This window comes from Falco cherrug, chromosome 7 (genome assembly GCF_023634085.1).
Source record: "Falco cherrug isolate bFalChe1 chromosome 7, bFalChe1.pri, whole genome shotgun sequence".
In the NCBI taxonomy this organism is placed as follows: Eukaryota; Metazoa; Chordata; class Aves; order Falconiformes; family Falconidae; genus Falco; species Falco cherrug.
Genome location: NC_073703.1, coordinates 41,773,745 through 41,801,632, shown reverse-complemented (window position 1 = coordinate 41,801,632; position 27,888 = coordinate 41,773,745). Strand labels below are relative to the sequence as shown.

Genomic DNA, 27,888 nt, shown 5'->3' with positions numbered 1-27,888 from the left:
AAATAAATCAGATTAACATGTTTACAACCACGTTTACAACATCCTTAAAACGACATAACAAGCTGGTTGACGTATAGCCTCTTATTTTGATTCCCACTAAATCCTTTTTATTTTTTTTAAATTATCTCTCCTTTAGTTTGTAGTGAGTTTTGTTGAATAATAACGTAAGTAACAGCAGGAATGTATGGTAACATACTGTCTGATCTGCAGTTACATAATTGGTCTTGCTTGCTTAGCCCTTAGATTTTTGAAGGTAACTATTTACACAAGAAGTGTTTGTATTCATAAAGTAAAATGTTTTCTCCCTAAACATGGGCAAATTAAAAACACACATAAACAACCATTATCATTAGCTCACAAACATATGCTAAAGACCATCTACTATATATTATTTTACAACTTTTCCAAATGTAGTTTAGTTAACATTTTAGAAATATTATATTATTTCTAAATCCATGTGCCTGTTTAAACTTCATTATCTCAAATGATACTGAGTGAGTGGTCATGAAACAGTATCATAAAATACATACAGACATTATTTTAATGCAATAAACATGTGATTTTTAAGACTATCTTAACAAACACACATGTTTATTCTTTGCTAAAACATGTTTCTGCAAGTGCCACACCTATATTTTGCATGTTTTCAGTCAGTTGGTTCAAAAGATTACAGAGGGGGGGGGAATCTCTCAAAATCCTCAAAATCTCAGAGCAAAATATCAGCCTATTGTGACACAACTATTTTTCCATAGCAAACACTTATAATTCTCAGAATTATTCTTAACTGTGAAACATGGGTAGGGCACTGAAACATGCATTTTTATATTTTTGCTCCTTATGAACCAGATAACACATGAGATGCAATGAAATATTCCTAGATGTCAATTTTTAATTCTCCTATCTTGAAGCATGAAAGTGAATAGCTGCTAGATCTGTAGACACGCTGGTTTTGGTAGTGATTGCATCTTATGTGGGATGTATCTGGTCTTTTATTATTTGTTTTATAGTGTCATTTCAATGTAATGTGCTGTTCTTTGTGTCTTTGTTGTCTCTTTTTTTTCTTTGTCCCCCCAACAGCATTTTGTCCCGCACAGGGAAGAAGGAGAATCAAGATGCCTCCAATTTGACAGTGCCCATGACCATGTGTCTTTTTCCTGTGCCATTCCCACTCACCCCATCTCTAAGACCACAGGTCAGTTCCATCAACCCTACTGTTACTCGCTCCCTCCTTTACAGCGTCCTGCGAGATGCTCCATCTGAACGTGGCCAGCAAAGTCGTGATGCTCAGTTATCAGACTACCCATCTTTGGACTATCAAGGACTTTACGTGACACTGGTGACACTGCTGGATCTAGTTCCCTTGCTACAACATGGTCAGCATGGTAAGCAGGCCCTTGAACCCTTCCAGTACGCTTAACTTCAGTGCTGTGAATCCATGAAAGATGCGTAAATGCAGTAAAAGAGGTGGGCCTAAACTGACCTGGATCTGGAATTCAAATGTCCTAGGATGCGTTTATATCCAAGTGTTTGGTTTGACTTTCTTAAATAAAAGATTATTTTTGCTAGCTGTGGGTTTGGGTTTGAATTCTGAGGTTGTCTGATTTTTAGTGATATGCTGGTGGTATGTAACTAAAATCTGATGGTGTGTAAAAAAAAAAAATACAGATGGGTCTAAAAAAGTCTGGATTTTCAATTGGAATTTGCTGTGATATCCTCAGACTGGTCTTCTTGGGGTGGCTTCTTAAAAAGGCACAGAGTCCTTGCAAATGTGTACCTGGCCTATAACAAATATGCAGATTGAGAGTTTTGGTGAAGGTCCATCTCTAAATAGAACTTAATATACTTTTAATTCAAGAAATGATGGTGGTAATGGTGATTGTGATCACTTTAAAATATTCCTGAGTAAAAAGACAGCAATATCTCTGTCTGACTTACAGAAAAGCTGTATTTTCTTATGTTGTGGATTAATCACAAGATTTTTTTGTGGGTGTGTCGGTATATATATTGTTTTCCCTTAAGTTCTGCATATGTCTGTCTTGTTAGTCTGTGGCTTTTCATGCTGGGATTCAGGAGCCCAGTGTTCTCCCTATGTTAGATAAGCCAAATATTAATTTTCACCGTGGTATCAGGGGGTATTACTTACATAGTTCAGTACAGGAATATTGTTATCAATCTGATACACTGTTGAAATTCTTTAGGAGGGAAGTTAATTCTGTTAAATGCTGAATTCCTTTTGTGTTGGCAGCAGCATATTTTGAATGAGGCTACTACTGCACTAGGAAGTGGTATGATCTTGCATACCACTTTGTAAAAAGGAGGGGTCCTGGCAAATTACAGACTTGTTTGCTTAACTTCAATTTCTAGAAAGAGTGGAGTTAATTAAGAAAACAATCTTTTACTAAATAGATAACGTGGTGATATTTATCAACCAATGGAGACCTGTAAAGAACAAATAACAATGAGCAAAGATGATTTCTTTTTGTGGCAGCACAATGGTTCTCTTGGTGGGGTTTTCCCCACCCCTTAGTCAGGCTTTTATTTCTGTGTGGCTTGACATCCTAATAGGCAATCTGGGACATATAGTCCCCACTTGAGTGAGGACTATACACTGCAGGAGTAATTACCTGTGGCTCTTGTCTACTGGAAGGGTATACCAAGCAGGAATATTACAGGAGTCTATGCTGAGTCTAGTGTTATTAAATATTTAAATATTTTTTACTTGGCTGGTAGAAATGAGAGAGCACTTTGATTTGCAGGGGTTATGAAGATGGTGAATAGCATGTCCTTTGTGTGAAATATACCTGATTCAAAACAGTCTTGGCAAATTGCATTCTATTTTGAAACATCTTAAAAGGAGAAATCTAAAATACTATGTTTAAGCAGGAGAAGTCAAAGGCAGAAATGAAATGGGAGAAGTACTAGCTTGAAAGCCATAATTCAGAGAGATCTGGGTGTTACAGTAGATTGGGACAGACCGTAAGTCACTATTATATTAATATTATTCTAGCAATATGTAAACAGGTATTTTGTGTATGAGACACCCAAAGCATTTTGTTTATCATTCTAACAACCTTAGCAAGGCGTCAGCTGGAGTCAAAGTTTCAGATTTGTCCATCTGCCTTCAAGAAAGACATAGACCATTTGGGAGAAGTCCAGGAAAAAGCAACAAGAATAATTTCAGGTCTAGAAAATGTAAACAGTGAGGGAAAATGGAAAGAACTTGGTTTGTCTAGCTTAGAGAAAAACTGAAGGGAGACGTGTTTATCATATACAAATATGTAAAGGTTGTTGCGAGGAGAAATAAACTAAACCAAACTCTTTGTGGTTACAGTTGATCAGGATAAGAAGTTATAGGCTTAAACTGCAGCAATGGAAATTAAAAAAAAAAAAAAGTCCTTTTTATGATAAAGATGGTTGAACACTAGGGTGAATTGCCAGGAGGAGGAGTGAACTGTCTTGCAGATTTTTAAGAACAGTGTAGGTATGTATCTGCCAGGAATAATTTGGTTGACTCATGCTTGGGGCAAGGGGAGGTCACTTGCTATTTTTATGGTTCTGTGTATGGAGAATTAAGTTTTGCAATACAACTTGTTCTTTATTTCTCCCTCAGCTTAGCATTTGACTAAAAGAAAAAAAATTCTTTTATCAGAACAGTTAAAGTTGTTTGGGTAAGTACAACGTGGTGCACTAGGCAGTCTTGAGCTTTGGTCCAGTCAGATTATACAAAAGTCTCAGTGCTTAGGTGGTGAATATGTTTTGCAGGAGAGAAGCATTCTGTGGCATTAGGGTCTGGTTAGACCCTTGCATAGAAAACTTGCCAGAACCACTGAAATAGAGTGCTAATTTTAATTCTTACTGTGACTCATGATGTTTACAGCTACAGAACTCTGAGCACTTCACAGGGGCAGTTTTAAATCATGCTAGTTGTACGGGTGAGACTGAAGGCCTGTGTTACACACTTAAGATTATGGAGTGAGTAAGAAAAGAAATCTCTGTCATGCATGGGAAAGGCCTGCTGATATACTGGAGTCATCACACAGGCTCAGATTTGGGGATTATTGAATGTTGTAACCTTTCTTGGAGGGTTATTGGCCCCAGCTCAATTACTTATTTGGAAGAGGGTGTAAAGATTCTACAGTGCCCAGATACACAATAACCTAACCCCTTCCCTTTAGATCTTGAAAAGTTGCACATTTCTTAAGTATCCCTTCCAAAAAGTTATAGTATAATTAAATAGAAGTATGGAAATTCTTGATAAATATTCCTTTCCTTTTAAGCCTTGGCCATTTTTGCCCTCAATGGCTTCCCAGGAAAACAAGATCCATAGTTTAATCACATGTTTGAAAAATACAGTGATGCTTCTGGTAATCTCTGTCTGTGAAGTACTTTGCAGCTCTCTTGAGGGTAATTAAGATCCAAATCTTATTTTTTCTATGACTGATAAAGACTAGAATGCTTTTTTGCAATAGCAAGCCTTTCAATACCAAAGCACACATCAAATTCTGATACTAATCTGTTCTTAAATGCAGGCCAATGTATGTTAATAGCTGTATGATTAAAATCAACACTGATTTTAATCAATTACTTTAATGGCTGTAGTAGTCGTATTCCCTTCAAGCTCTTAGATACTGTTGAAGAGCTGTTTCCCTCTATCTTAGGAGGAGCTTAAAAATGATGTGTGAAGTCTCTTATCTGTAGTGATTAACTTCCCAAATTACTTTGAGGGGAAAACTTGAGTATCAGTGTAACTTTTTAAATAGTTTTATAAACTAAAAAGTACATAGTCATAATTATTTTTCCATTGTAATGATTCTGTATTTATTTCATTTTATTCAACAGATCTGGGGCAATCAATTTTTTATACTACTACATGCTTACTTCCTTTTCTCAATGATGATATTTTGAGTACTTTACCCTATACAATGATTTCAACACTAGCTACCTTTCCTCCATTTCTGCACAAGGATATTATAGAGTATCTCAGCACATCTTTTCTGCCTATGGCTATATGTAAGTAAAACTCATTTGAGTATTATTGTGTCTCAGAAACATAGTGTACTGCTACAATAGTATCAGACTGCAGGAGTTGAAGTTTGATATGTTACAGAATTGTAATTGGACATCAATCTACTGTATGTATATATGTAAAATAATTCCGTATGACTTTTTTGAAGGGAAATAGTTCTATAATTTTTATTTATTTATTATGCTGTGTTAGACTTCTTCCTTCATTTAAAGGGTGAAGTTTAGTTTATTTAAGACATACACTGTTTTCAGACTCATAGAACTTTCAGTGCCAGCAATGGGAGTTTTGAATACAGATTCAATGGACAAATTCCTCCTGAAATGACATATGCAATAGTTACATGCACATTTTTTGCATCAGGACTATATCTGGGTGTACAAGAATGTGACTTTCCTCAGTGTAATGATGTGATGAATTTCTGATTTTTCTCCCTCTTTTCTTAGTATTTTCTCTTTTAAGTTCTGTACTAAATAGCTGTGCCTGTAATGTCTTCTATCTGTGTTAAGACTGAATCTGACTGTGTGCCTTTTTACCCCTATTTCCTTCTTTTTTTTTCCACTCCTCGAGTGTGTGACATGATTGCATTTCATAATCCCTGTACAATGTGAATCCTGAGGTGTGTTCTGAGTGCTTGTCTATGTGCCTGATAAAAAGCTTGATGGGATTTCAGTAGTAGTGAGAAATTTAACCATGTTCTGCAGATGGAAGCAGTAGGATCAATATTAAAAGTCAGTTTTAACCAACAAACCTTTTACTGTGTGGGTGATCAGACACTGGAGCAGCTTGCCAGAGAGGTTGCAGATTTTCTATCCTAGCAGATGCTCAAGACACAATTGGTCCTGAGTACCTTTCTTCGAGCAGAGGGGTTGGACAAGATGATCTCCAGATGTCCCTTCTAACATCAACCATCCCATGATTCTATGAGAATTCTTGCCCTTATCTATATTGCAGACCTTTATGGAAAAAACATGAACAACTTTTGTACAGAAATCAACACTGTTGTCATTTAAGCATGTAGAAGATGCTGTTAGAACATGGACAGAAGCATAGTTCAGTGTTTTGATATTAAGATTTTATGGAAATTTGTCACCTACGTTTTCTGGCTCTACCAGTCAGTGATCTTGGACAAATCCCTTAACTCGTCTGTACCGTAGTTTCCCCATGTAGAATAGCCCCTTGTAAGACATTGTAATGATGTTTTCTCTGTTACCTTTGACAGGTTTAATAACAGTAGGCAAACAAAAATTACTAAGATATAGTTCATAAATCTGTGCAACAGGTCTTTGGGCAACGAACAGAATGTTGCATTAATCTCCTTTTTTCTCTCTTACTTTTACCTGTTAATGAGCAGCTGATGTAGGTGACTTATGCTGTCCTGTTTGTCTTCAGATCTGTAAAACTGTTCTCCAGAACAACTGGTTGAGCCAAAGCCTTGGTTTGCCTAAGTAGATGCTATTTCCCAACTGCCCTTGACAGAGATTGCATCCATGTAGAACATGGGAGCAACCTTATTCATGCTGTCTTTTTCCTCAAACAGTTTTGGTTAGAAATCTGTACGAAATCAGTCTGCTGCTCTTTAAATTTGGCTTCTAGTACTGTGTACAACTTTTCTGCTGATGACCATGTTTTAGTTGACAGGTTAGAGCTGCTGGGTATTTTGCAACTTAAATCCATACAAACAGACCTTGCTGCAATAATTTGGTGGCTCTTATGTGTGTCTGTGGATAACATTCGAAAAAGAATGTTATGAAGTGCTATGAAGAGAGCCATAGTGGTGTTGAGTCATGTGGAGAAGTACCAGATAGAAGAGAAATTCTTCATTTTCCTTTCCGTTCTTATTTTCCAGTCAAGTGCTCTTATAATTAGTGACCTAGGCTTTCCCCACCAGGAATGATAATGCCCCCTTTACAAGGCAAGTGCAGAACCTTTCCTTTTCCTTGTGTTCAGTTCTGAATCAAACTGAAAAGGAGGATGCAAGTAACTGTGTATGCAGCTGGAGAGCAAGATGAGGGGGTTGAAAGCATCTCACTGAACCGGTAGCTACAGTTTTGTGCTTCTATCCCAAATGCTTGGTATTTGGGTCCTGGCAGCGAGGCTTGGGAAAAGTGCTGTGAGTGAGGATGGGAAGAAACATGCCACGTCTCTGTGTAGGAGGTTGCCTTCAAAGCCATATTGCCATGTTATTGTTCAGCAAATAAACACCTACACTCTGCAAGGTTTTTCCAAGTATACCACTGAATAGTAACCACTTTATAGGAGACCAGAAGGAACTGTAGCCACTTTATGTATGAGGTTGGTCAAAGTTACAACAGCTTAGCTACACTTCAGTGCTATCGTTTATCATTATCTTAGCACAGTTCACGTAACAAGGGGGACTAATTTTTGTGGTATGTAGCTATAACTTGAACTCATACCCTGAGAAGTAATCTATGCCATACACCAACAGCCAGCAGCTACCACTACCCTAACCATTCATCAGTATACCTCAACAACAGGCTTTACAGTTTTTCTTCTTTCTTTACCCTCCACTTCTTCCTATTCTTTCCTGCAGTCCAAGCCTAGGTGCACCTAACTATGCAAGTGACGTTATTTTGGCTATTCCATGGGTTCTGAAGGAGATTAAGGAGATTGCCTGAAAAGATCACTGTCTTTGGTTAATGCAGCTCTGAGAATGAAATCTTAATTGATCTGGAAAACCAGGTGTGCGCTATGTGAAGCAATACCATATTCTTAGTCATCTTTCTCTTCCAGTTGAAAAGGAGTTTCACCCCTCCAATACAGATTATTTTTAGTTTTTTAGGGTTTTTGTTTTGTGGGTTTTTTTTAATATGAGATGGTACCTTAGGAATTTTATTTGCATCAATTGGAATAAATTATATGCTATTCTTGCCTAATTTTCCTTTTTATATAATAGAAAATGTTTTGTTTTGTTTCCTTTCTTTTAAGTGGGATCCTCAAAAAGAGAAGGTGTTCCAGCACATGTCAATCTATCTGCATCATCAATGCTAATGATTGCAATGCAGTACACATCAAACCCGGGTATGTGTAAACATGCAACATGGTATCATTCTCTCTAAAACTGAGTCATGAAGTACTGTCAAACGCAATCAAAAAAGTTCAGACGATGGGAAAAATCTGTCTCACCATCCAACACAGGATGAAAAATAAGTGATTTTAGTTAAAAACCAGAATTTCTGAGCATCATGGTTGAAGTAATCATTATGTAGATAAGAGAGCCCGTTGTGATGAAGAAATAGGTTTTGACCAAGGACTGGAGACTTTGATCTACTCTTGCTTGACATCAGAAAATAGCATTGGTATATAACGTCAGTGTTGGAGAGCAGTCACCACTGACTTTGATTATAGAAGTTCATAGTAACAGTTTGTCTTATACTGTGATTTGTATCCCACAAAGTTCACAACTGATAGCTGTTCTTTTAAAAAGACAGGTAATGCCGGCTGCAGGCTCAACCGAACTATAATGAATTTAAATGTAGTTACAAGTATCTAAACACAAGGCCATTCTCTCTCTCACTGTGGCACAGTCCCTGTAAATCAGTGGGATCATACAACCAAATCGAAACAAAATTTAACCTGGGGGAGCTGTTACATTGTACTATAGTCAACCATCTCCTGTTTTATGTACGTGGGTAGATGGTGTGTGTGAGGAGGAACCGTACGCTGCATTATGCATGTGAAGAGTATCACATCATGCTAATGTAATCAACAGTGGTAAATAAAAACAGCACAGCATTTTTTAAAGCTACTTGCACAAGTTAGTTTTTTTCATGACATGTTCTATTTGTGTTTGTGAATTCTATGTTACAGCCATCTGAGGAAAATGTTGTCCTGTGGTTTTTGGGAAGTCAAACGTGTAAAGTAGGTCGTTTGGCTCTTATGTTTGTTTAATGCAGAGTGGCTCCTATAGCCTTTGGTATACATGGGAATAATGTATTGTTACATGTAACTTTCACCACTGCCCCTCAAGATGAATGACAAGATACCCATTTACAGCTTTATATTGTGCCAGAGGGACAAAGTTTAAGTGAATTAGCAGGTGTTCTTAAACTAGATGTGTTTGAAAAAGATCTTCATTGCTGTGCAAAAAGGTGTGCACTCATAATACTCATTATTTTACTGCGTTCCTTGACAGGAACAAGTTACTAATATTCAATTTCTAATCTTTTGTGATGACTTTCAGGGCAATGATTCTCCAGCAAACTCTTTAAAACAAAAAGTAATAAAATGAGCTATAGAGTTTTGGATAGACAAAGCAAAGCAGTCAGCTAATTATGTCACTTCTGTAATTTGAGTTTCCATTTCAGCATTATGTCTATACTGTCTTTTCTCTCTCAGTGTATCACTGCCAGTTATTGGAATGCCTAATGAAATATAAGCAAGAAGTGTGGAAAGTAAGTTTATGATCATATATACTTTGTGGAAATGATTGTATTTGGATAGTAACGAAAACCAGATGGCTTGAAAATTGAACTGACTGTGTGCCAAGAAGTTATAAATTATCTTTATGTCAAATCCTCCTTCTGGATTATGGAGGGGAAGGTCCCTCTGATTTTTAGTTCACAGAAGCAGCTCCGTGTTTTGTAGAACAGAGCTCTGTTTCCTAAATAATATGTGGTTGTGGCTCCAATTAGCAGAACTTTTAGTAATGACCAGTGTTCTTAGTTCATGTGGGACTGAACTTTTATGAGGACTTTTTGTGAGTATTGTCTTAGCCTGAGTCTGATCTGGATCCAGTTATTTATCACATCTCTTTGCTCCATAGCTAGATGCTTCATTTGCTTTATGTTAGTACGTTATGTGGGGTGGGTGTTAGCTGTTGGATCCTCCGATCGAACTCAGAAGCCAGTTATGAATGTGGTGTTGAAGTTAGTCATCTAATCTACTTGTAAGAGTGTACAAAGGATGTTTGGTAGGGATGAAATGTATATATTTTGTATGTTCAGGTATCTCGGAATACAAGTAATATGTATTGAACTGTGTTTTGTTACCTTGCAAAATAAACATTTTGTATGTGTCTTTCCTTAGGATTTGCTATATGTGATAGCCTATGGACCATCTCAAGTTAAACCTCCAGCAGTGCAAATGTTATTTCACTATTGGCCCAATTTAAAACCCCCTGGGGCAATCAGTGAGTACAGAGGACTGCAGTACACAGGTCAGTGCAGCTGGTTTTGTATACGCCAAAATAAATATAAATGAAATAATTAGAGGTGTGTTAATGTCACATGTTTACAGTTCTACAGTGTATTTTAAAATCTTTTGTTTGATAAGTTTGTACTTTCATAAGTATGTACAATTATTTTCAAAAGATGTTATGAAAAATAAAAACTGTGGTGGCTAGTAAATATTTTTTGTTACTCTTGATATTAACTAAATCAGAACAGGAGAAGAAATAAATAGTGTTCCAAATGGTCTGTGAAACTGCCTTCTAGGCCTCACAAGTGTTCTGGCTTATGTCCCTTTCAATTATAGCTTTGGTTGCTTTTGTTGAGCCAGCTGCTATTACTACTGCTGTTGCTAAGACTCTTTATCTGGCTGTTACTGTCATAAAGTCAGGTGATGTCGGCTGCAGTCAGTATAATGGTAAGTTATCAAGGTTGACTGAAACGTGAAAATGAGAAACAAAGTCAGCAATACAGCTGGAGCTGAGTAGGTGGATGGTACAAAGTCCTCTGCCCACCATACTCCCCAGTGCTACCGATGGGACTGTCTAGCAGCAATTCACGACTTGCTTTTCCTGCTTGCCTGTCTCAACCTGCTTTAAATAATCTCTGTCATATGGGATATGTTTTGTTCACTTTTAAAATTTCCCAGACCAGAATGCAACATTTTAAATAATAAAAATAAAGGATTGGAAGAGTCCTTGGAAGACCCCCTAGACCAACTGAAGCACATCCTGAATGTTCCTGATACATGTTTGTCTGATCTGTTCTAAAGCCTTCCCTTGAAGGGTTTATAGATTTTCTTGACTTTAAAAAAATCATTCTTCTTGTACTGCTTCTACATCACTTCTTTCATGCAAGCAGGTCTGCAAACTAAGCGTGATATTCCATCTCAACCATTACTAGCACTGGGTAGACTGGAATAATTTTCCTATATATAACTTATCTGTTAATAAATCCCAGAATGGGTTGAGTATTATCTGCAGTTGCATGGCATTTTGACCTGGGGGCATCCTGTATAGCAGCCAAGTGATGCCACTTGAACACACCTTTGTTTAGCTTTTACAAAGCTAAGGTTCCTTCTGTGGCTGGACTAGTTTTCCTTTATCATAGCTGTGTTTTCATTTTGCCTGGGAATGTCAATGAATTTACTCAGCTACTCCTATCATCCTGCTCCTAGAGTAGAAGGATAATTAATTTAAGGTGTTGGTGAGATCAGGGAGGGTCTATAACAGAGATGTCTGCATCTTACTTTTTCCATTTCTTTGCTGAGTTCATGGTTCATTTCATAACTACATCCCAAACAAGTCAGTTGGCATGTATATTCTACTGTTTATTGTAGTATGTTTATTATATGGATAATAATGTTTATTGTAATTATTAGACTTCCTGAGGAATGGCTAGGTCTTCTTTCATGTTTGTATAGTACTCGGTACAAGAGGATCTTGTTCTCAGTTGATGCCACGATCTCTTTGATAGAGACAAAGAATATAAATATGTTTTCTCCATTTGTTAATCAGCTCTGTTTTGGTTTTGCAGCCTGGAATCCTATTCATTGCCAGCACATTGAATGCCATAATGCAATTAACAAACCAGCTGTGAAGGTACTGCTATTTCTTCAGGGTTTAAACCCAACTATCTGGGGGATAGGAAGTTGCACTTTCACCCCAGGCATATGCTCTGGTTGTGTGCAGGTGACCAAGAGCAGGAGCTTAGTGAATATGTTCTTTGGTTGCTTAAAGCAAGATGGAATATTTCCTCCAGCTACTGTGGGCCAAGTCTTGATATTAAACATGAGGAGGGTTGCAGAGCACTTTATAAAATTCCAAGTTGGCTCCTGGCTAATCCGTGTAAATATTTTCCTCAACAGATATATGTATGTCAATATCTGCACAAATATTTCTATGTACAGGAAACAGTATGTCAGTTACATAGGTACATGCTTACCTTGGTATCTTGATTGAGGTCACACAATGCATCTACTCTGATTGTGATCCTTTGCTTGGAATGTGTCCTAAAGCAAATAGCAACAAAGCTTTACTTACTTCTATGTCCCTCAGAGAGAGAGAGAAATAGTATCTTTCCTGTTTACGCACAAGGTACCAAAGTAAAACAGCTTGACTGGGATGATAGCACAGTTTGATGGTAGAGGCAAGAACATCCCAAGTTCAGAGTATGCTACAGTTAGGTGTACTAATTAATTACATTTGTATCTGGTTAAATATATAGGTAGAACCAATTTTCCTGGTATCTGTTCATATACTAACATAACTGCATGAGTCAAACAGTTCTTCAGTGAGCCTTTTCCACAGGCTAGGGGACTGACAGGGCATAATGGTGACACGTATCTCACAAGTCCTGCAAGGGACCACTTTCCTGTCCCCTCCAATCATTCTCCATGATGCAGGTTTTCATAGGGAAAAAAAGTTGGAAGGTGTTGCTTCATGTTATGATCATCACTAGATATAGTGATGCACTGAGTAGAGCAAAATATCAATGAAATTTACAGTTCTAAACTTTGCACATGAAATACCTGAATATTTTTGAATGTCTTAGCTTTGACAGAACCAGTCTTGATTAATCATCACTCAGAAAATGCAGCCTGTTGTCTCTTGGATAGATGAATGTAAATTTGGTTAATGAAGATGAGAAACATTCAAAGAGGCATTTATCTTTATAAATAAGCTTTCACTTGAGTAGAGGAAGAATCATATTGATTTAAGTTTTTAAGATATTATGTATGTGTACTACTGTTCAGCTTTTTGTTAAATAGTACAAAACACGTAAACAAATGTGTGTGTAACTGGCTGTCAACTGTAACTGTTTTCTGTAACTGGCTAATGTGGAAGCTAATGCAAGGCAAAGTCTGGACCTGTGCTGCCAAGGGAACTGTGGGTCCATGGTCTTTGTTCTGTTGCTGGAATTGTGCTGTATAGTTAACAACTGTGATGACTGAAAATTAGATTTTGCTGGAAGAAATTGTACTGAGAGAAAAATCTAGACTTTTACATTACCTTGTCCTAAGCAATGGATCTTCTTCTAAGTGACCCTTTGGGGGGGGAAAAAAAAAAAAAAAAAAAAAGAAAAAAAGTCTGTCATGATTATGCAATGTAAATGTGTAACACAAAATATACTTGTCTTTCAGAGAGTGATAGTACTGATATTGAAATATGTCCTGTTGTTTTCCCACTTAGGAAGGCTCTCATTTTCAGTTATAACCCTCTCTTTGCTAGAAATAATTTGAGATCCTGTACTGCCAGATGCTGAGTACCATCTTTCAGAATTCTAAATGCTTTCAACACATACCAAAGTTGTGTTACATTGTATGTACTGGCATTAATGTGTTGAACTTTTTCAGTGAGCTTTAATGAACAGATGTGTTAATTCTTTTTCTCTGTGTTTCAGATGTGCATTGACCCATCCTTGTCTGTAGCTTTGGGTGATAAGCCACCTCCCCTGTACCTTTGTGAAGAATGTAGCCAGAGAATTGCAGGGTAGGTAAACTAAAGCTGGAAAATGATCGGGTAGAGTCAGACTCCAGAGTTCAGAACTCTGGAGTTATGCTTTATTTTGTTATGATTAGCATATAATTTATATAGATAACCCTGTTGAAATATTGGGAGCACACTGCCACTCAGTGTGAAAAATGATTACAGAAATTTACCCCACATGATCAGCATTTGCATCTAGCTTAAACAGTAGTGAGTTTTAAAGTTAAAATCACTGAATGAGTAGACACTGTGGGATGCCTTGACTATAACAGGGGCACCTCATTAATGTACAAGCTTTTGCTTATGAAATATTTTTTGTCCTCATCTTTTAGTTGTCATTAAAAGCAGGATATTACAATGAATGCTCTTTCACAGAGACTTTATTACTTTTCTGTAACATACATTTCAGATTATTCTCTAAGGTATACTGTGAAGCATCAGAGTGAAGAATTGAAATTGGTCCAGGCTTGTCCAGTACCTGGAAGGAATATAGCCTGAGATGACTGATTAACCTTGCTTTTATTTTTTTTTTTTTTGATTGCTAATTTGGTTTGCATTGCTTTACAAGATCTGCTAATACTTACGGGGAGTTCCAATCATTAATTCAAATGGTTGAGGTTATATGTAGTTCAGAAGCTACGTGGGTTTTTTTGTCCCCAGTTTAAGACACTTTTATATCACACCAGCTGTAGGAAAAGCCGTTACACCTTACCTTAGATTTTTAAGTCATCATTGATTTAAAGCTGCAGGAAAAGGTAATTGAATTTGGCAGAAGCACATCTTCTAAGGAGACTCACAGAAAATGGTAGTAGGACATTTTTTCCCCTCTGTTCACCTGTTATTCTTCACTATCATTTCTTAGCCATCAAAATTTAAAAGCACACACTATTTTAATTTGATAAATTTATTCCTTAAAATTAATTTTTTGAAAGTCTTGAACATGGTGGACCAGCATCAGTAAAGTGGTAATTTGCAATAAATGACAGGCATGATAATGTAAGGCAGCCTGCAGTTTATAAAACTACATTTGTAAAAAAAGCAGCTTCAGAATAATGTTAGTCCTACCACGTTAATTTATATAAATTTCCTCTGTGCAAAAACAAATGCATATATAAATAAAAAATGGAAAGCTAATTAGATATACAATTTTTATAGGGATCACAGTGAATGGTTGATTGATGTTCTTCTACCACAAGGTAAGAGGTATTTTAAGGGTAGGTACAAACTAATCATAATTGTACAACCCTATGCTTGCTGATACTTCTGCATACTGTATTATTTGAAATGCTGCATTCTATTCTAAAGAATTTTTTTTAGAATTTTAAAGTAGCTTGTACTTAATACTGCTTAATGTCCTCAAAGTACTCTGGAAAATTGACTAATCCTCTGTCTGAAATAGTATGCAATTCTTTATGTGTGAGGAAACAGGCAATTGAAAAGATTTTCAGATTTTGAAGAATCCACAGTTGGGGCCAAGTTTTTAAAAAGTACTTGTGTGCCATAGCAGTGTCCAAAAAAAGGGGCTAATTCTTCTGGTAACCTGGGTCTGATTTGAAAGCTCTGAAAGCTGAAAAACTATTCTATGAATAGGCTGTAAAGGATATCAGAAAAAGACATAAAATATTTTTCAGTGATCCGATCATTGATCCAATCAATGTCCTTTGGCCAGTGAGAGAGCCTGGTATTTTATTATCTACCAGAATGCAGATGAAGCTTGTTGACAGACTCATCAGAATTTCCTGGGTTTAGAAAGACAGTCACGTATTCTCTAAAATAATGTTTTCAAGGACAGGACAAAGACACTCCCTCTCTCTTTCTTCTGCAAGCTGAAAATTCGTAGGCAGTGGACATTTTTTTTTGCTGTCTCCTTTTAGTTGAAATCTAATCCAGATTAAAAATGTTTTGTTTACTTAAGGGAAGTACTTATTTTTAATTGGCCACCTGTATTTACTGAACCAGATGTTGCCAGGACAAGATTGAAAACAACGAATGTTTACAGGTTGAATCTGCAAACATTTCTCTATGGAGTTGTGGTCCACAGACATAGCGACTGCTTCTACACTGTTCATTCGTATTCACTAATCTTTCATCCTGTGAGCTTTCACAGGCAGTGTGGGCACATCTGTGCCATGTTTCCTACAGCGTGCTGCGGTAGTGTGCCTACAGGCGTACTTTTACAAGTCCATCCAAGAGACAGAAGCACAGGTGAAGGTGGCTGGGATGCAGAGCACACCACGCAATGCACCAAGGCTGTTCTTTTATTTCAGTGTAGAAATAGCCAGTAGGCCTAAGTATACAGTGTACTACCTCATGCAGTCCAATAGGCTTAGAGGTTTCAATAATATTTGGAAATGTAGAGACTTCGTTGTAACAAGTCCATTTTCCCATGGCTGCCATAGTAAAACAGATGGATCGTCATTCTGTGTTGATGTTTTGTATGCCTTCCCCTTACAGCTGAAATTTCTGCTATATGTCAGAAGAAGGTAAGATTCAGTCATTTGTGTGACGGGGCATGATTTGATGTTGTGTGTAGTGTCATTCCATTACTCTGTGGTGCGTTTTTTTGGTATCATTCTGAATTTTCACAATGTATCCATGAATGCATTTGTTGGTGAATGGGAATGATTCGGCAACAAGGTTTCTTTTTGTTCAAACTGCTGATGTTTGATTTGACTTGTAGTTTTTTGTTGAAGGGGCAATTAGTAAAGCAATTCAATTATGCAGTTGAGTTCAGCTTTTATTCTATAACTCTTCTTATGAAGAGGATAGAGCAAGAGATTAATTTTACATCTAAGTTTTTGTATCTTTTCATCTCCTTGAAGTCTTGGATTAAGGCTAAATTGGACAAAATCCTACTAAAAACTGTATATTTTTAAAAAAGTATGGACTGAAAATCTTCAGTGCTTGGCTCTAAAAAGATTGCTGACAAAAAGAATCTGCTTGCAACACATACCAGCTAGTGTGTTTTAATAACATTTCAATAATTAGAATACAGTGTATAACATAATCTAGATTTTATGTGGTAAAGAAAGCTTTTATTTGGGCTGGATTACCAGGTGGCAAATATAAAGGTAGCACATATTTCAGAGGCTTGTACAGTTACCTATGATAAGGCAGATCCTTACATAGCATAAACTGATGTAGCAGCATTGATTACACTCCTAAGGATCTGCCTGTTGCTACACGTAAATTAAAAAGACATTCTGAAGTATAATCAGGGATTAAGAGAACGACTGTAAATTTTAGAGATTGCTCCAAACCAGAAAGTTGAGGTTGATAACTTAAATGTTGGTTTGGCCTGCTCCAAAAGAAGAGCAACCATGATGTTTCATTCTAGGCCCAGCATTTAGCCCTCAGCTCATCTTTCTGGAAGTTCAGTGACACATGGCATCAGGAGTTTGCACATAGTTCTACTTATATATAGTGATTTTGGAAATGACCGACACTTGAGCCAGTTCACCGGTGCTGACTTTCATCCCTGTTTTTAGTTCCACTTCCTGTTACTTCTGGCCTGAGAAAATCTTTTTTATTTTCCAGAACTGCAGTTCACATGTCAGAAGAGCTGTTGTCACGTGCTTCTCAGCGGGCTGCTGTGGCCGCCATGGCAACAGGCCAGTACGCTATTGCAAAAGATGCCATTCGAATCATCACAGCAGTGAAGTTGGGGCAGCTGCAGAAACCCATCTTTATCAGACCTCGCCACCTCCTATCAATACCCGGGAGTGTGGGGCAGAGGAACTTGTGTGTACTGTGGAAGCTGTGATCAGGTAATATGACAGCTTATGAGGCATCAATATGTAAAGCAGGATCAGGTTTTCATGTAAATATTGCCTGCAAATCTTGTGCAAGGGGCGCTGAACTCCTGCTGCTTTAGCAGAGTATTCATCAGCTGTGAGTTGTGTCCTCATGGAAGAAATCAGCCTTGAGTCCTAGAATTTGATGTTATTTTATTGCTGTTATCAGGAAAATGATGGCATCAGATGCCTTAACCTCTAGTTACTCTGATCAGATGCCTATATCCAGTGGGCGAAAGCTGCATTCGCTGACCACAAGCTTGTTTTGTAGCTTGCTGAAGGAAGCAGAGTTTCATGCTGAGCAGAGGGAGTATGAACTCAACCGCAGGAGGCAGATGGGCCTCTCTTCTTCTCATCACTCCCTGGACAACACAGACTTTGATAATAAAGACGATGACAAGCATGACCAACGCCTTCTGAGCCAGTTTGGAATTTGGTTCTTGGTGAGAAATTCTTGCTGTCTTCTCTCACTTCTTTCACTTCCCTCTCCTTTTCTTTCTGAAGCCTCAGTTTGATCTCTTTTTTCCACTTCTTGGCTTTAGTTGGACACTTTTTCAATTTGTAAGCAAAAAAAGAGTACTGTGAAGCTGTCAGATTTGATGATTTCAGAACTAGTTTGTGTGGAGCTGCTGGCTGCCTCCGAGTACTGTATATAGAGTGTATAACAATTTACTCTCTCAGGTTTTTTATTGACTTTCTACATGCCATCATCTTCTGCTCCCAAGTGCCCCCTGCTAAGTGCCATTCTTTTAACCTTAAAAGACAATCCCTGAACGATCTGTCTTTCACCTTCCACCTTTCAACCTCACTGCCTGGAAGATCAGCTTTCTCACGTACCTCTGAATAGGCTGGAGGAGTCTTAGTGGCCTGCTTTTCCTTCCTGCCTTCAGATGGTCCACCTGGATCAGTCCCAGTCATTGTACTCCCGCTAATTCACTCAATATGGGTTGACAGAATGAAGACCTGCTGGTTCTGCCCTCACAGTAGCTGTCAGAGATTATTCCAAAATAGCAGGGCTGTTGCTGACTAGTTCATGAGCAGGCCAGACAGGAGTACAGACTGGAGTATGATAGATCTGCAGGAACTGAATTCTGCGGTTCTTCTTAAGGAGAATTCTCCTTCTCAGGTTCTTTTGAATTCACCTTGAGCTCTTGCTCTCAAGCTGTCTCCACCTCAGTCACCCAGTGGCAAGTGGGAAATAGTAGGACCCCTCATCCATCATCTAAACAGAGATGGGGACAGCAGGGTGGCAGATCTAGAATCCCATAATGCCGACAAAGCTGCTCTGGTGTTTCAAGTGACTACATGAGTAAACTTCATGTTCTGCTCATTTCGTGGGTTTTGTTGTTTAATGTGGTTTTTGACTTAAAGCCTTTTATTTTTTTCATTTTTTAATTTTGCCATGTTAGTCTATTCTGTTTCAAATGATGTTTTGTAAAGACTGAAGGCCTACGTTTCCAGAAGTAGAATTGAAATGAGAACAGAAAATGTTTTGTTACACTGTACATGCCCTATCCTTGACATTGAGAGTCTGTCTTTCTATGGTAGGGAGGAGCTCAGTGACTTCATTCTATCCTTATAAAATCTCTTGATCTCTCTCTAGTGAGTATTGGCAGAGATGACAGCACAGATTGTGAGAAATAGTGGGTTGCTGTTTTCTTTTATAAAACGAATACCTTTCATCTAGAGATGGGACAGAGCTCAAGAGTTCCTCTTAAAACGGCTGCCAGCTGATACTGGCTTTGAGTTAACACTCAACTGAGACAAGCACCAGGAGGCAAACACCTTAACTTCAGCCTGCAATGAAAACAGAACAATGAAGACTGTACTTCGAATTAGCAAGGGGACCTTTGGCTGCCTCATCCCAAGAAAAAACGTGGAGGAAAACCACTTGTTAGATGGGTTCTGGTCTTCTCTGGGAAACAGTATTGTCAGTGTTTCCCCAGAAATGACATGAACGTTTCTCCTTTATTTGCTTGCTTAAGGCAGCAGCCACTGTTTTCAGGTTGCCAAGTACTGAGAGTACAGCTTTCGCTAGGAAGCGGCAACAAACAGCTGATAGGTGGTTAAAGGAGCTTCCTAAATCTCCTGTCATTTGTTATTTTCCATTCTTTGGATTCAGTGCAGCAACCTGACTTGAAACTTATGCCTCCTGTCCCCAGAAGTTACCAAGAGCTCAAATAGTGGGCAATTAAGGGCTTAGCAGTGAGCCCACTCTGTGAACTGGGGTACAGACTTTGTCTCAAATTTGGGACAGTTTCACAGTGCAGACATTGGAGAAGGGGGGAAGAATAGTAACTATTATGTGAGAATGTTTGAGGACTTAAAACTCATATTCCCACCCCAAATGAGGACAAAAAATCAGAATCTTTTTGCAAAGCAAAGGTTATTCATTAAGTACACATATTCTTTCACATTTTCTGAAACTCTTAATTTGGTTTGTCTTTTTACTTTGTACTTTTTATATATGTGTGTCATAAATTTTAACAGGCATTATATTACCTTCTGAAATGAAAAGTCATTTTAAAGTTCCAACCAAAATGTTTGTCAAAGCATTCTGTATTGGTATTTTCAGTGTCGAAACTAAGAAACAAAAAATTCAGTGCTTGTTTTTCCCCTCTCACCATTATTTTCTGGTTTGGAAATGTTTTGTCAATTGTCCTGTGCCAAACTCTACTTAAAACTGATCAGCTCACTTGTCTTCTATGTAGTTTGCATCCTCGTATGTCTGAGAATATGATAGTAGACAAACAATTTGCCACCTTTAATTCTAGAAATGTAACTTGGTTTGTGTTTCTGTCTTCCAGGTGAGCCTTTGCACCCCCAGTGAGAATACACCCACAGAGAGTTTAGCAAGGCTGGTTAGCATGGTGTTCCAGTGGTTTCACTCCACAGCTTACATGATGGATGATGAAGTTGGTAGCCTAGTTGAAAAGCTCAAACCCCAGTTTGTTACTAAGTGGCTGAAGACAGTTTGTGATGTCCGGTTTGATGTCATGGTTATGTGCCTCCTTCCTAAACCAATGGAGTTTGCCAGGGTAAGAATAATTTAATCTGAAGGTTCCTTTATTTGCCATAGAGATTAAGGTCTTCAGTGTAAGGACTCTCTCTCCCCCAGCTCTGTCAAGGCAAAAGAAGTGTCAGTGGTTGAAGGAACCGTGGAGTTCAGGAATTTTTCCTCTTCATAGCATTTTTAGTTTTACTGTGTTGGAGAGTGGGGATTATCTACAGTAATATGAAGACAGGCTGGAAGAATATTGTAGATATTGAAAGATAGTGTACATTTTTGGTAGCTGCACGTTTCCATTACACTGCTGAAGCACCCAAGCTTGTCTTTAGTAAAAGGTATCATTAGTCTGCTCCCAGATACAAACCTGCCCTTTATGGTCTGCTTTACTAATGCTTCTCTGTTCTTTGCATGCTTCATCTCTGCATTTATTAATAAATTAATAAAATTAAAAAAATAATAAAAACATGAATTAAAGTTTATGAAATCACACAGCTGTAACTGAAAGGAGTTCTGGGCTGAAAGGATGCCCTGTAGCTACAGATACCTAATTTAAGCGACTCAGTTAAGTGACTAGTCTGCCATGGTTCACCTTCTTGCTGATGGAGAGAAAGACACTTATCTGGAAGGTCATTCAGGGTGCTTAAGTGAGGCCATTGTTGGAATCACTTTTAGAGGGACTCTTTCTTTCTGTCCATTAATTATGAAGCAGAACTTGCTATTTAACGTGGATAGTGAAGGCAGGCAACAAAGTCAGGCATGTGAATATTCCTCTACAGAAAATGAAACATGAGCATGAAAATAGGAACTTTATATTTGTGAGGGATTTAAGATTTTTTCCCCCTCATTTATCCCTGCCAACTATACCACATGTGCTTTTGTAAGACTTTCATTTTGTGACTCTCTTACTTAAAATGTCCAAAGGACATGTTGGTTTTGTTTCCTAAAATTAAGTGACTAGACTAGGAAGGGCCGTAAAGACTTAATGTAATACAGTACACCATCAATAATGTATCCGTGTATCCACTGTGCATCCGTGGATTTTTCATGACGTAATATATGGGATTTGCTGTACATGCGCAGACCAGCATGTGTACACGTCTTACTCCGAACCATCACTCTGAAGATAGACCTGGCTGTGGGAGGGCTGGAGGGCAGCTGAGGGAATTTGAGAAGTGGATGGATGCAATGAATATTAGGACTGAAGAAAAGAGGTCAGGGCTTTGAGGCTAAAGGGGAAAGGAAGGACTGAACCTCATGCTGTAATCTGTTACGGATCTTTTTGTCGCCTTGGATCCAGCCCCTTTTTTGAGTTTTATTACCCACTGCAACACTTAAGACTAGACTGACAACTTGCTAGATTTGCAAGGGTTCACGAGAATATGAAAACAAACAGCCATGAAATTAGCTGTGATGAATGGAGAAAAAATAGTTTGTTGGCTGAGATCACCAGTAGTCGCTGCCAAAACAGCAGGCATCTCTAGAGCCATTAGTCTGGAACAGCAGATGTGATCTGAGGTCAGTTAGAGTAATTAATCTCTGTAGGCCAGTTACTTATTTACTTAGAAGTATATTTTTTTGGCTTCCATTACTTAGAACCTTCCCTCAAAAAAACCCCAACCAACCAACCACAAAGGAACACCTGGTACAGACCAGGTTTTTCACAATAGAGACCCAGCACTGTAACAGGTTGCTCAGAGCAAATAATTGAAGGTGCAAGTTTGACCAAAAACATCTGTCTGGTGTTGAGAACTGTAAACAATGAGGGGTTACTCTGCATCATGGCCTGGGAGTGAGCAAACTTCATTTAAATATTGGACAGTGCTTTTGTGTATTGTTGGTCAGATGAGAGAGAGGAAAAAAACCAATGCAATCCCCATGGCTGAATTCTAAATTCAGGCTGGAAGGTACAGATGATCACCCCCCAGAATTTTCTGGCTGTAACACACTGAGCAAATTTATGGTGCTGGACAAGTTACAGAGACTAGATGTATCATTCATCAGTATGATTCCTGGAAATACCCACAGGTTGGTGGATACTGGGACAAATCGTGTAGTGCTGTGACCCAATTAAAAGAAGGGCTGAATCGAATCCTTTGCTTGATTCCATACAATGTGATAAACCAGTCAGTGTGGGAATGTATCATGCCAGAGTGGCTGGAAGCTATAAGGACAGAAGTGCCTGATAATCAACTGAAAGAGTTCCGGGAAGTGTTGAGGTACGTAGACACACGTAGAAACCATTCTATCATTGCATATGTTGATTGTTGAGGGTTTTAGCACAATAAGGTGACAATAAATAAAAATGCCTGTGTGCAATAGGCAGTAGTGAGTGAATGCTTCTGAATTTTTTATAACTTACGTTTAAACTAAAGCAGTTAAGGTTTGGGAAAGTTCCCTTTTATTGCTCCTCACATCCTCGAATCTGTATCAGGAACCAACTACATGGATGTTTCTTTGCTGCGAGCAAGGCACATTTTTAGTGGCTTCCTGCAACATGGTGGAATAAACACTTTTATCCTCTTGGCCAGCTGTTGATGAGAAACGGTGAGGATTAGTAGAGCTGGCACTGAAAGAGTGATGATTTGTATCGAATTAGCTGATGTCTTCCCCTGCTGAGCAAAGAAAATACCAGAATAAGAATGATGGCTGAGTCATAATTTCATGTCTGGTGTATGCCTTTGACAATAAAACTTCACATTGCCTTTTAACGGATGAAGAGGCTTTGAAACTGACTGTAAGTTTGTATTTATAGGTATTGATGTAAACTTTTGTAGTGTAAAAATGAAATAGTGGACCAGTGGTGAGAAGAGAAATTTTCCAATTTTTACACTGGATGTTGAAAAAGATATTGCTATCAAATGAAACTGTGCATGATACAAGATGTGATGTAAATCCTTAAGGTGCATCACCAAATTCAGAGATGACCTTGTCCAGGCAGGACAGGTGGTATCAGCAACCTAGTTCAACTCCCATGGATGGTGAGGATGCAAGTAAGATTACAGAAGCATTATCAGTGCTGGTAGTGAGATTGCCTTCCTACCACTTTTCTGTTATATCTCACGCAGTGTATACCATGGTAACTCAGTGATGTTATATTCTTGTTCTACTTTTCAGCAAAATGTTTGACACTGAACTTTGCCCTCTCCCTTTCTCCATGGAGGAGATGTTTGGCTTCATTAGCTGTCGATTCACAGGGTATCCATCCTCTGTGCAAGAGCAGGCATTACTTTGGCTGCATGTAAGTGTCCTCTCTTGATGAGTCATGTTGAAGCAGCTTATGATTTTGGAAAAGAAAAAAAAAGAGGGGGGAAAAAGAAGCCACTTTTACAAGGATCATGGAACCTTTCTGCCTTTTGCTTAGCCCCAGTGTAAGGATCACTGGTAGGCAGAAACCAGGAAGCTTCATGTTACTAGCCTATCCTGGGCAATGTAATGGAAGCCTTGAAATTCTTTTTACCTTTGAATGTCAGTTGTATCTTTAGGTCCATTCAGCTGTCTGAGTTTTTTTTTTTTTCAGTCTCCACAGAATTTGGTCTTTGGATTCCAAAATTAATTTCTGACTCCAGAAGTAGCTGTAGTTTTTCCTGCATATGAAGAACTGAATTAGACTAACTCTGTAGCCATCAAGCTTTCTGCTGCCCCAGCTATTTTGTGCTATAGTTGCCCACAGAGCTGGCATTCAACCAATATTTATGTTCAAAAGCTACAGGGACAATCTTGTCAGCTGGGGGCAGTGAGTTTAAAAGGGTATAAAATTTTCACAGCATCTCAGAATAATACCTGTATTCTTCATTATTGCTTCTTTTCTGCTGAGGGTTATTTTGGTTAAGCTTCTGCAAAGACCAGTTAATCTGATGACTGTAGCAATTTTCAGGTATGCAGAATTTTCAAATAAAGTATGATTTTTTAGACTTATCTTGACCTAATAACAATTAATGACAAGTACGAAAGAGCTTATATTTGTCTGACTGTTGGTGGCAAAATTCATGAATATTCCCTCAGTGATTTGCAGTTAACCATCCTGTCACTATGTTGACACCTGTAGGCTACCATTCTGACTAGATTCTTAGAATAAATAGAGGAATTCAGTTTTAAGTAATAATAAATACAGTAAATATGTATCTTCCAAGTATTGGTAATACTTTTGGTTTACAGAAATATTTTTGTGGAACAACTTCACATTCCTGTGTGTGTGTTTGTGCATAAAACTAATCTCAAAGTGCACCAAGTGGATGCCAACAAATATTCTTAAAATAGCCTTTTTTTGCCAGTTCTCTTTTGCCCTGATTCTAACAGAAATCTAAGCTTGCAACTCACCTTATTGAATCCCAAAATGAAATGTATGGAACTTGTTGAACTGAGGATCATATGATAAAGGTGCTTACAAAGTAGCTGGCATTTTTGGTCAAGCTTGAAACTCATGCTTTTTTATTTGTTGTCTTTCCTCAGGTGTTATCTGAACTAGACATTGTCGTTCCTCTTCAGTTACTAATCAGCATGTTTTCTGATGGAGTTAATTCTGTAAAAGAGTTAGCAAATCAAAGAAAATCGAGAGTCAGTGAACTGGCAGGAAATCTTGCAGCTCGGAGGGTAACTCTCATTTATCTTACTTATTTTTTTGTTTAGAACAGTTTTCCTAATAGAATGCATGTGAGGAATTAAAAAGTTATCTTTCAATATGGCAGCATTTGATTTGAAACAGTATAGATTTTGAAAATGGAAGAAAATTGACATGACTTCTTCAGTTAGTACCACTTTATCACGTGGTCAGTGTAATGATAATGCAGTTAGAAACTGCAGAAAAACTGTGTAGTTTTTCCTTAGTCAGCTAGTTTGTTTGGGGTATGTTTTTAGTGTTCCTTGTATCTTTTCCAACCATTTCATTCTCTGCACCTTCTATTAATAGCCATCAACAACAAGTTGTTATGGACAACTGGTCACCCAGAATGAGCCTTTGTATTCTACTACAAATTTGGTGGGCCTAGGTATGTTTTGGAAGGGTGACAAAGCAGAGTTTATTTCCATTTCCCTGCATTTTTTCCCCATCCAAGAGATGCAAAAATTGGTCTAAAGTTGTCTGTCACAGGCTTATGCTCTGGAAAAAACAGTGTAAAAATCTGTAGGTGCTACATACTTGGACTGATGTGACAAACTTCTCAGTAGTCTTGGACAAAGTGCTTCAAGGACAGCAGGAACCAGAGTGCTTGAAAGGTCAGATCTTTAGATTTAAGGAACTACAGCGTCTAGGCAGTTGGTCATTCTTCACATGTGGTCTGCCTGCCTTCTGATGTAGCTCTACAGAGAGCATTCCCACACCTAGCCCATGACCGCTTCTTAACTATGCAGAAAAAGTGGACAAACTTACTGTCTGGTCTTTCAGACCATAGTTGGCCTCAAAATAGACCTCGTGTCATCCAACTGTTTCTCCTTGCAGTACTTAGTGCCCTACTGTGGCATGGACTTAAGTCAGTGCAGACATGTACATCTTGTTGGTGTTGTGTCCAGTTCATTTCCTACTACCTGTATCCTTGGTATAACCTTAGTTACACTGTTGAGATAGCCTGCTTTATTAGCCTCCTGCTATTGCAGTTTGTGTTCCTGGATCATGGAGCAGATCATTGTAACCTGATGGCCACTTTACTGCCTGCACCAATTTTCTGGATGTCAGCCAATTCGCTTAAGAGAATGTGTACATGTATCTATGCAGAATATGATTCCTCTACTTCTGTAGTATTTTATCATTTAATGGCATTAAGGGACATATGTCCACTTTGCAAAGAAGCTACAGAAGGGGATACTAAGGCTGTCAAAGTTCGTGCAGTTTTCTGCAGTTTCATATAAAATGAGATTGCTTAAATGTGTAACAGTCATTTGGACATGTTGATTCTCTGTGTTTTCAGGTAAGCGTTGCTTCTGACCCTGGGCGCAGAGTTCAGCACAACATGCTGAGTCCTTTCCCAAGCCCCTTCCAGAGCCCATTTCGGAGTCCAATACGTAGTCCTTTTCACAGTCCTTTCAAGAACTTTGGACACCCCAGTGGAAAGACAATTGATTTTGACTGTGAAGATGACGAAATGAATCTTAATTGCTTCATTCTGATGTTTGATCTCATCTTGAAGCAGGTACTCACAGAAGAAAAACACCCACACTGAGGGGACCCTGAAGTTCTGTAGTCACTTTTGGCTCTCATTTAATTTTGTATTGAATCCCTTTCTGCTAAGGGGCTGGAATGAAGTATACAACATTTGTATCCCAATACAGCTGTCATCTGCCTTTACCCTTGTAGGATTTACAGCTTCATGTTAAATGAAGAGAACTTAGATACCTCCGCATTCATGTTAGATAGCTTGTATGAGTGAAAGGGTCTTCTCCTTGGAGATATGTTTATTTCTGCAGACTAAAAGCAGAGGCTTATTGATATGCTTAGATTACATGCATAACTTTTTGATAGCTACATTTGTACATTGTAAATCCAAGGCCAGGTGTTTTGCATAACTGTCTCTGGGTAAAATTCATGGATCCTGTGCTTGAAATTGTCTATTTATTCTAGCTATTTGAACTTGGTCCTCAACACCAGTGGCAATTTGAAATTGTGAGCTCCAGTTTACCTCAAGCTCTTTGCAGTACTGTAATATAACACTAGCAGAAATGTAGAAGGAGGCAGAATAGTGCTGTGGCTTTTCAATAAATAACAAATCTTTACTCTTTTTCACGCTCTTTCAGATGGAACTCCAGGATGATGGTGTCACTTTGGGCTTAGAGAACAGCATTTCAAAAGATGTAATATCCATCATAAACAATGTGTTCCAGGCACCCTGGGGTGGTTCTCACACCTGTCAGAAAGATGAAAAAGCAGTTGAATGTGGTCTGTGTCAGTCCAGCATTCTGTGTTACCAGCTGGGTTTTGAGCTGCTAGAACAGCTTGCTCCAAAAGAAGAAATCAGGCTTGTGGTAAGTAGAGCAGGAAAGGGCCTATAGTACTGGTGTGCTGAAACCTCTGTTCTTCATTGTTCTCATTACACTGGGCACAAGGGAGTAAAGCTGTGCTGACCTTTGGCATGGAGAATTTGGGATGTTAAAGCAAAATGCCATTGAACTCTAAAATTTCCTGTTTGAATTGATAGAAAGAACTCAGGGAAGATGACAATAATCAACCAGTATGAACTCTTCCCCCATCAACCTTGAAGTGCTGTTTTACTTTGGAAGGACACTCTTATGATACTGTGTCTTAAATGAAAAGCACTAAGTATTAACATCTCACACTTTATCTTATTTTAAAAGCTAAGAGTGGATATTTTGAAATGATTAATGATTTTGAGTGAGTCAGTTGTCAAGTGGGCAAGTTGATGCTTGATTGTTGAAAATGCTGAGCACTGTTGAAAAA

General features: G+C 38.2%; 1 protein-coding gene and 1 long non-coding RNA gene across 11 annotated transcripts in view; one reads left to right on the top strand and one right to left on the bottom strand.

Moving 5' to 3' along the window:
- Window positions 1-27,888, top strand: part of UNC79 (unc-79 homolog, NALCN channel complex subunit) — a 117,149-nt gene that overhangs the window by 10,360 nt on the left and 78,901 nt on the right. For 5 of the 6 annotated variants that reach the window (XM_055715427.1, XM_055715429.1, XM_055715428.1 and 2 more), the window contains exons 3-19: window positions 1,078-1,382; window positions 4,840-5,010; window positions 7,973-8,065; window positions 9,383-9,438; window positions 10,073-10,202; window positions 11,749-11,813; window positions 13,615-13,703; window positions 14,856-14,896; window positions 16,155-16,183; window positions 17,238-17,467; window positions 17,766-17,937; window positions 20,302-20,532; window positions 22,530-22,720; window positions 23,619-23,742; window positions 24,954-25,094; window positions 26,405-26,626; window positions 27,228-27,455. In XM_055715427.1, the coding sequence (XP_055571402.1) occupies window positions 1,078-1,382; window positions 4,840-5,010; window positions 7,973-8,065; window positions 9,383-9,438; window positions 10,073-10,202; window positions 11,749-11,813; window positions 13,615-13,703; window positions 14,856-14,896; window positions 16,155-16,183; window positions 17,238-17,467; window positions 17,766-17,937; window positions 20,302-20,532; window positions 22,530-22,720; window positions 23,619-23,742; window positions 24,954-25,094; window positions 26,405-26,626; window positions 27,228-27,455 (2,518 nt within the window). The remainder of the gene's footprint in view (window positions 1-1,077; window positions 1,383-4,839; window positions 5,011-7,972; window positions 8,066-9,382; window positions 9,439-10,072; window positions 10,203-11,748; window positions 11,814-13,614; window positions 13,704-14,855; window positions 14,897-16,154; window positions 16,184-17,237; window positions 17,468-17,765; window positions 17,938-20,301; window positions 20,533-22,529; window positions 22,721-23,618; window positions 23,743-24,953; window positions 25,095-26,404; window positions 26,627-27,227; window positions 27,456-27,888) is intronic. The other variant, XM_055715430.1, reaches the window with a different exon arrangement.
- Window positions 20,537-27,888, bottom strand: part of LOC114015750 (uncharacterized) — a 77,345-nt gene continuing 69,993 nt past the window's right edge. Inside the window, exons 3-6 of one of the 5 annotated variants that reach the window (XR_008733076.1) lie at window positions 27,208-27,337; window positions 23,962-25,023; window positions 22,864-23,778; window positions 20,537-20,614 (exon numbers count right to left, since the gene is read on the bottom strand). This is a non-coding gene — a long non-coding RNA (uncharacterized LOC114015750). Of the gene's footprint in view, window positions 20,615-22,863; window positions 23,779-23,961; window positions 25,024-27,207; window positions 27,338-27,888 lie in introns of those variants that run through there. The other 4 variants (XR_008733075.1, XR_008733073.1, XR_008733072.1 and 1 more) reach the window with 4 other exon arrangements.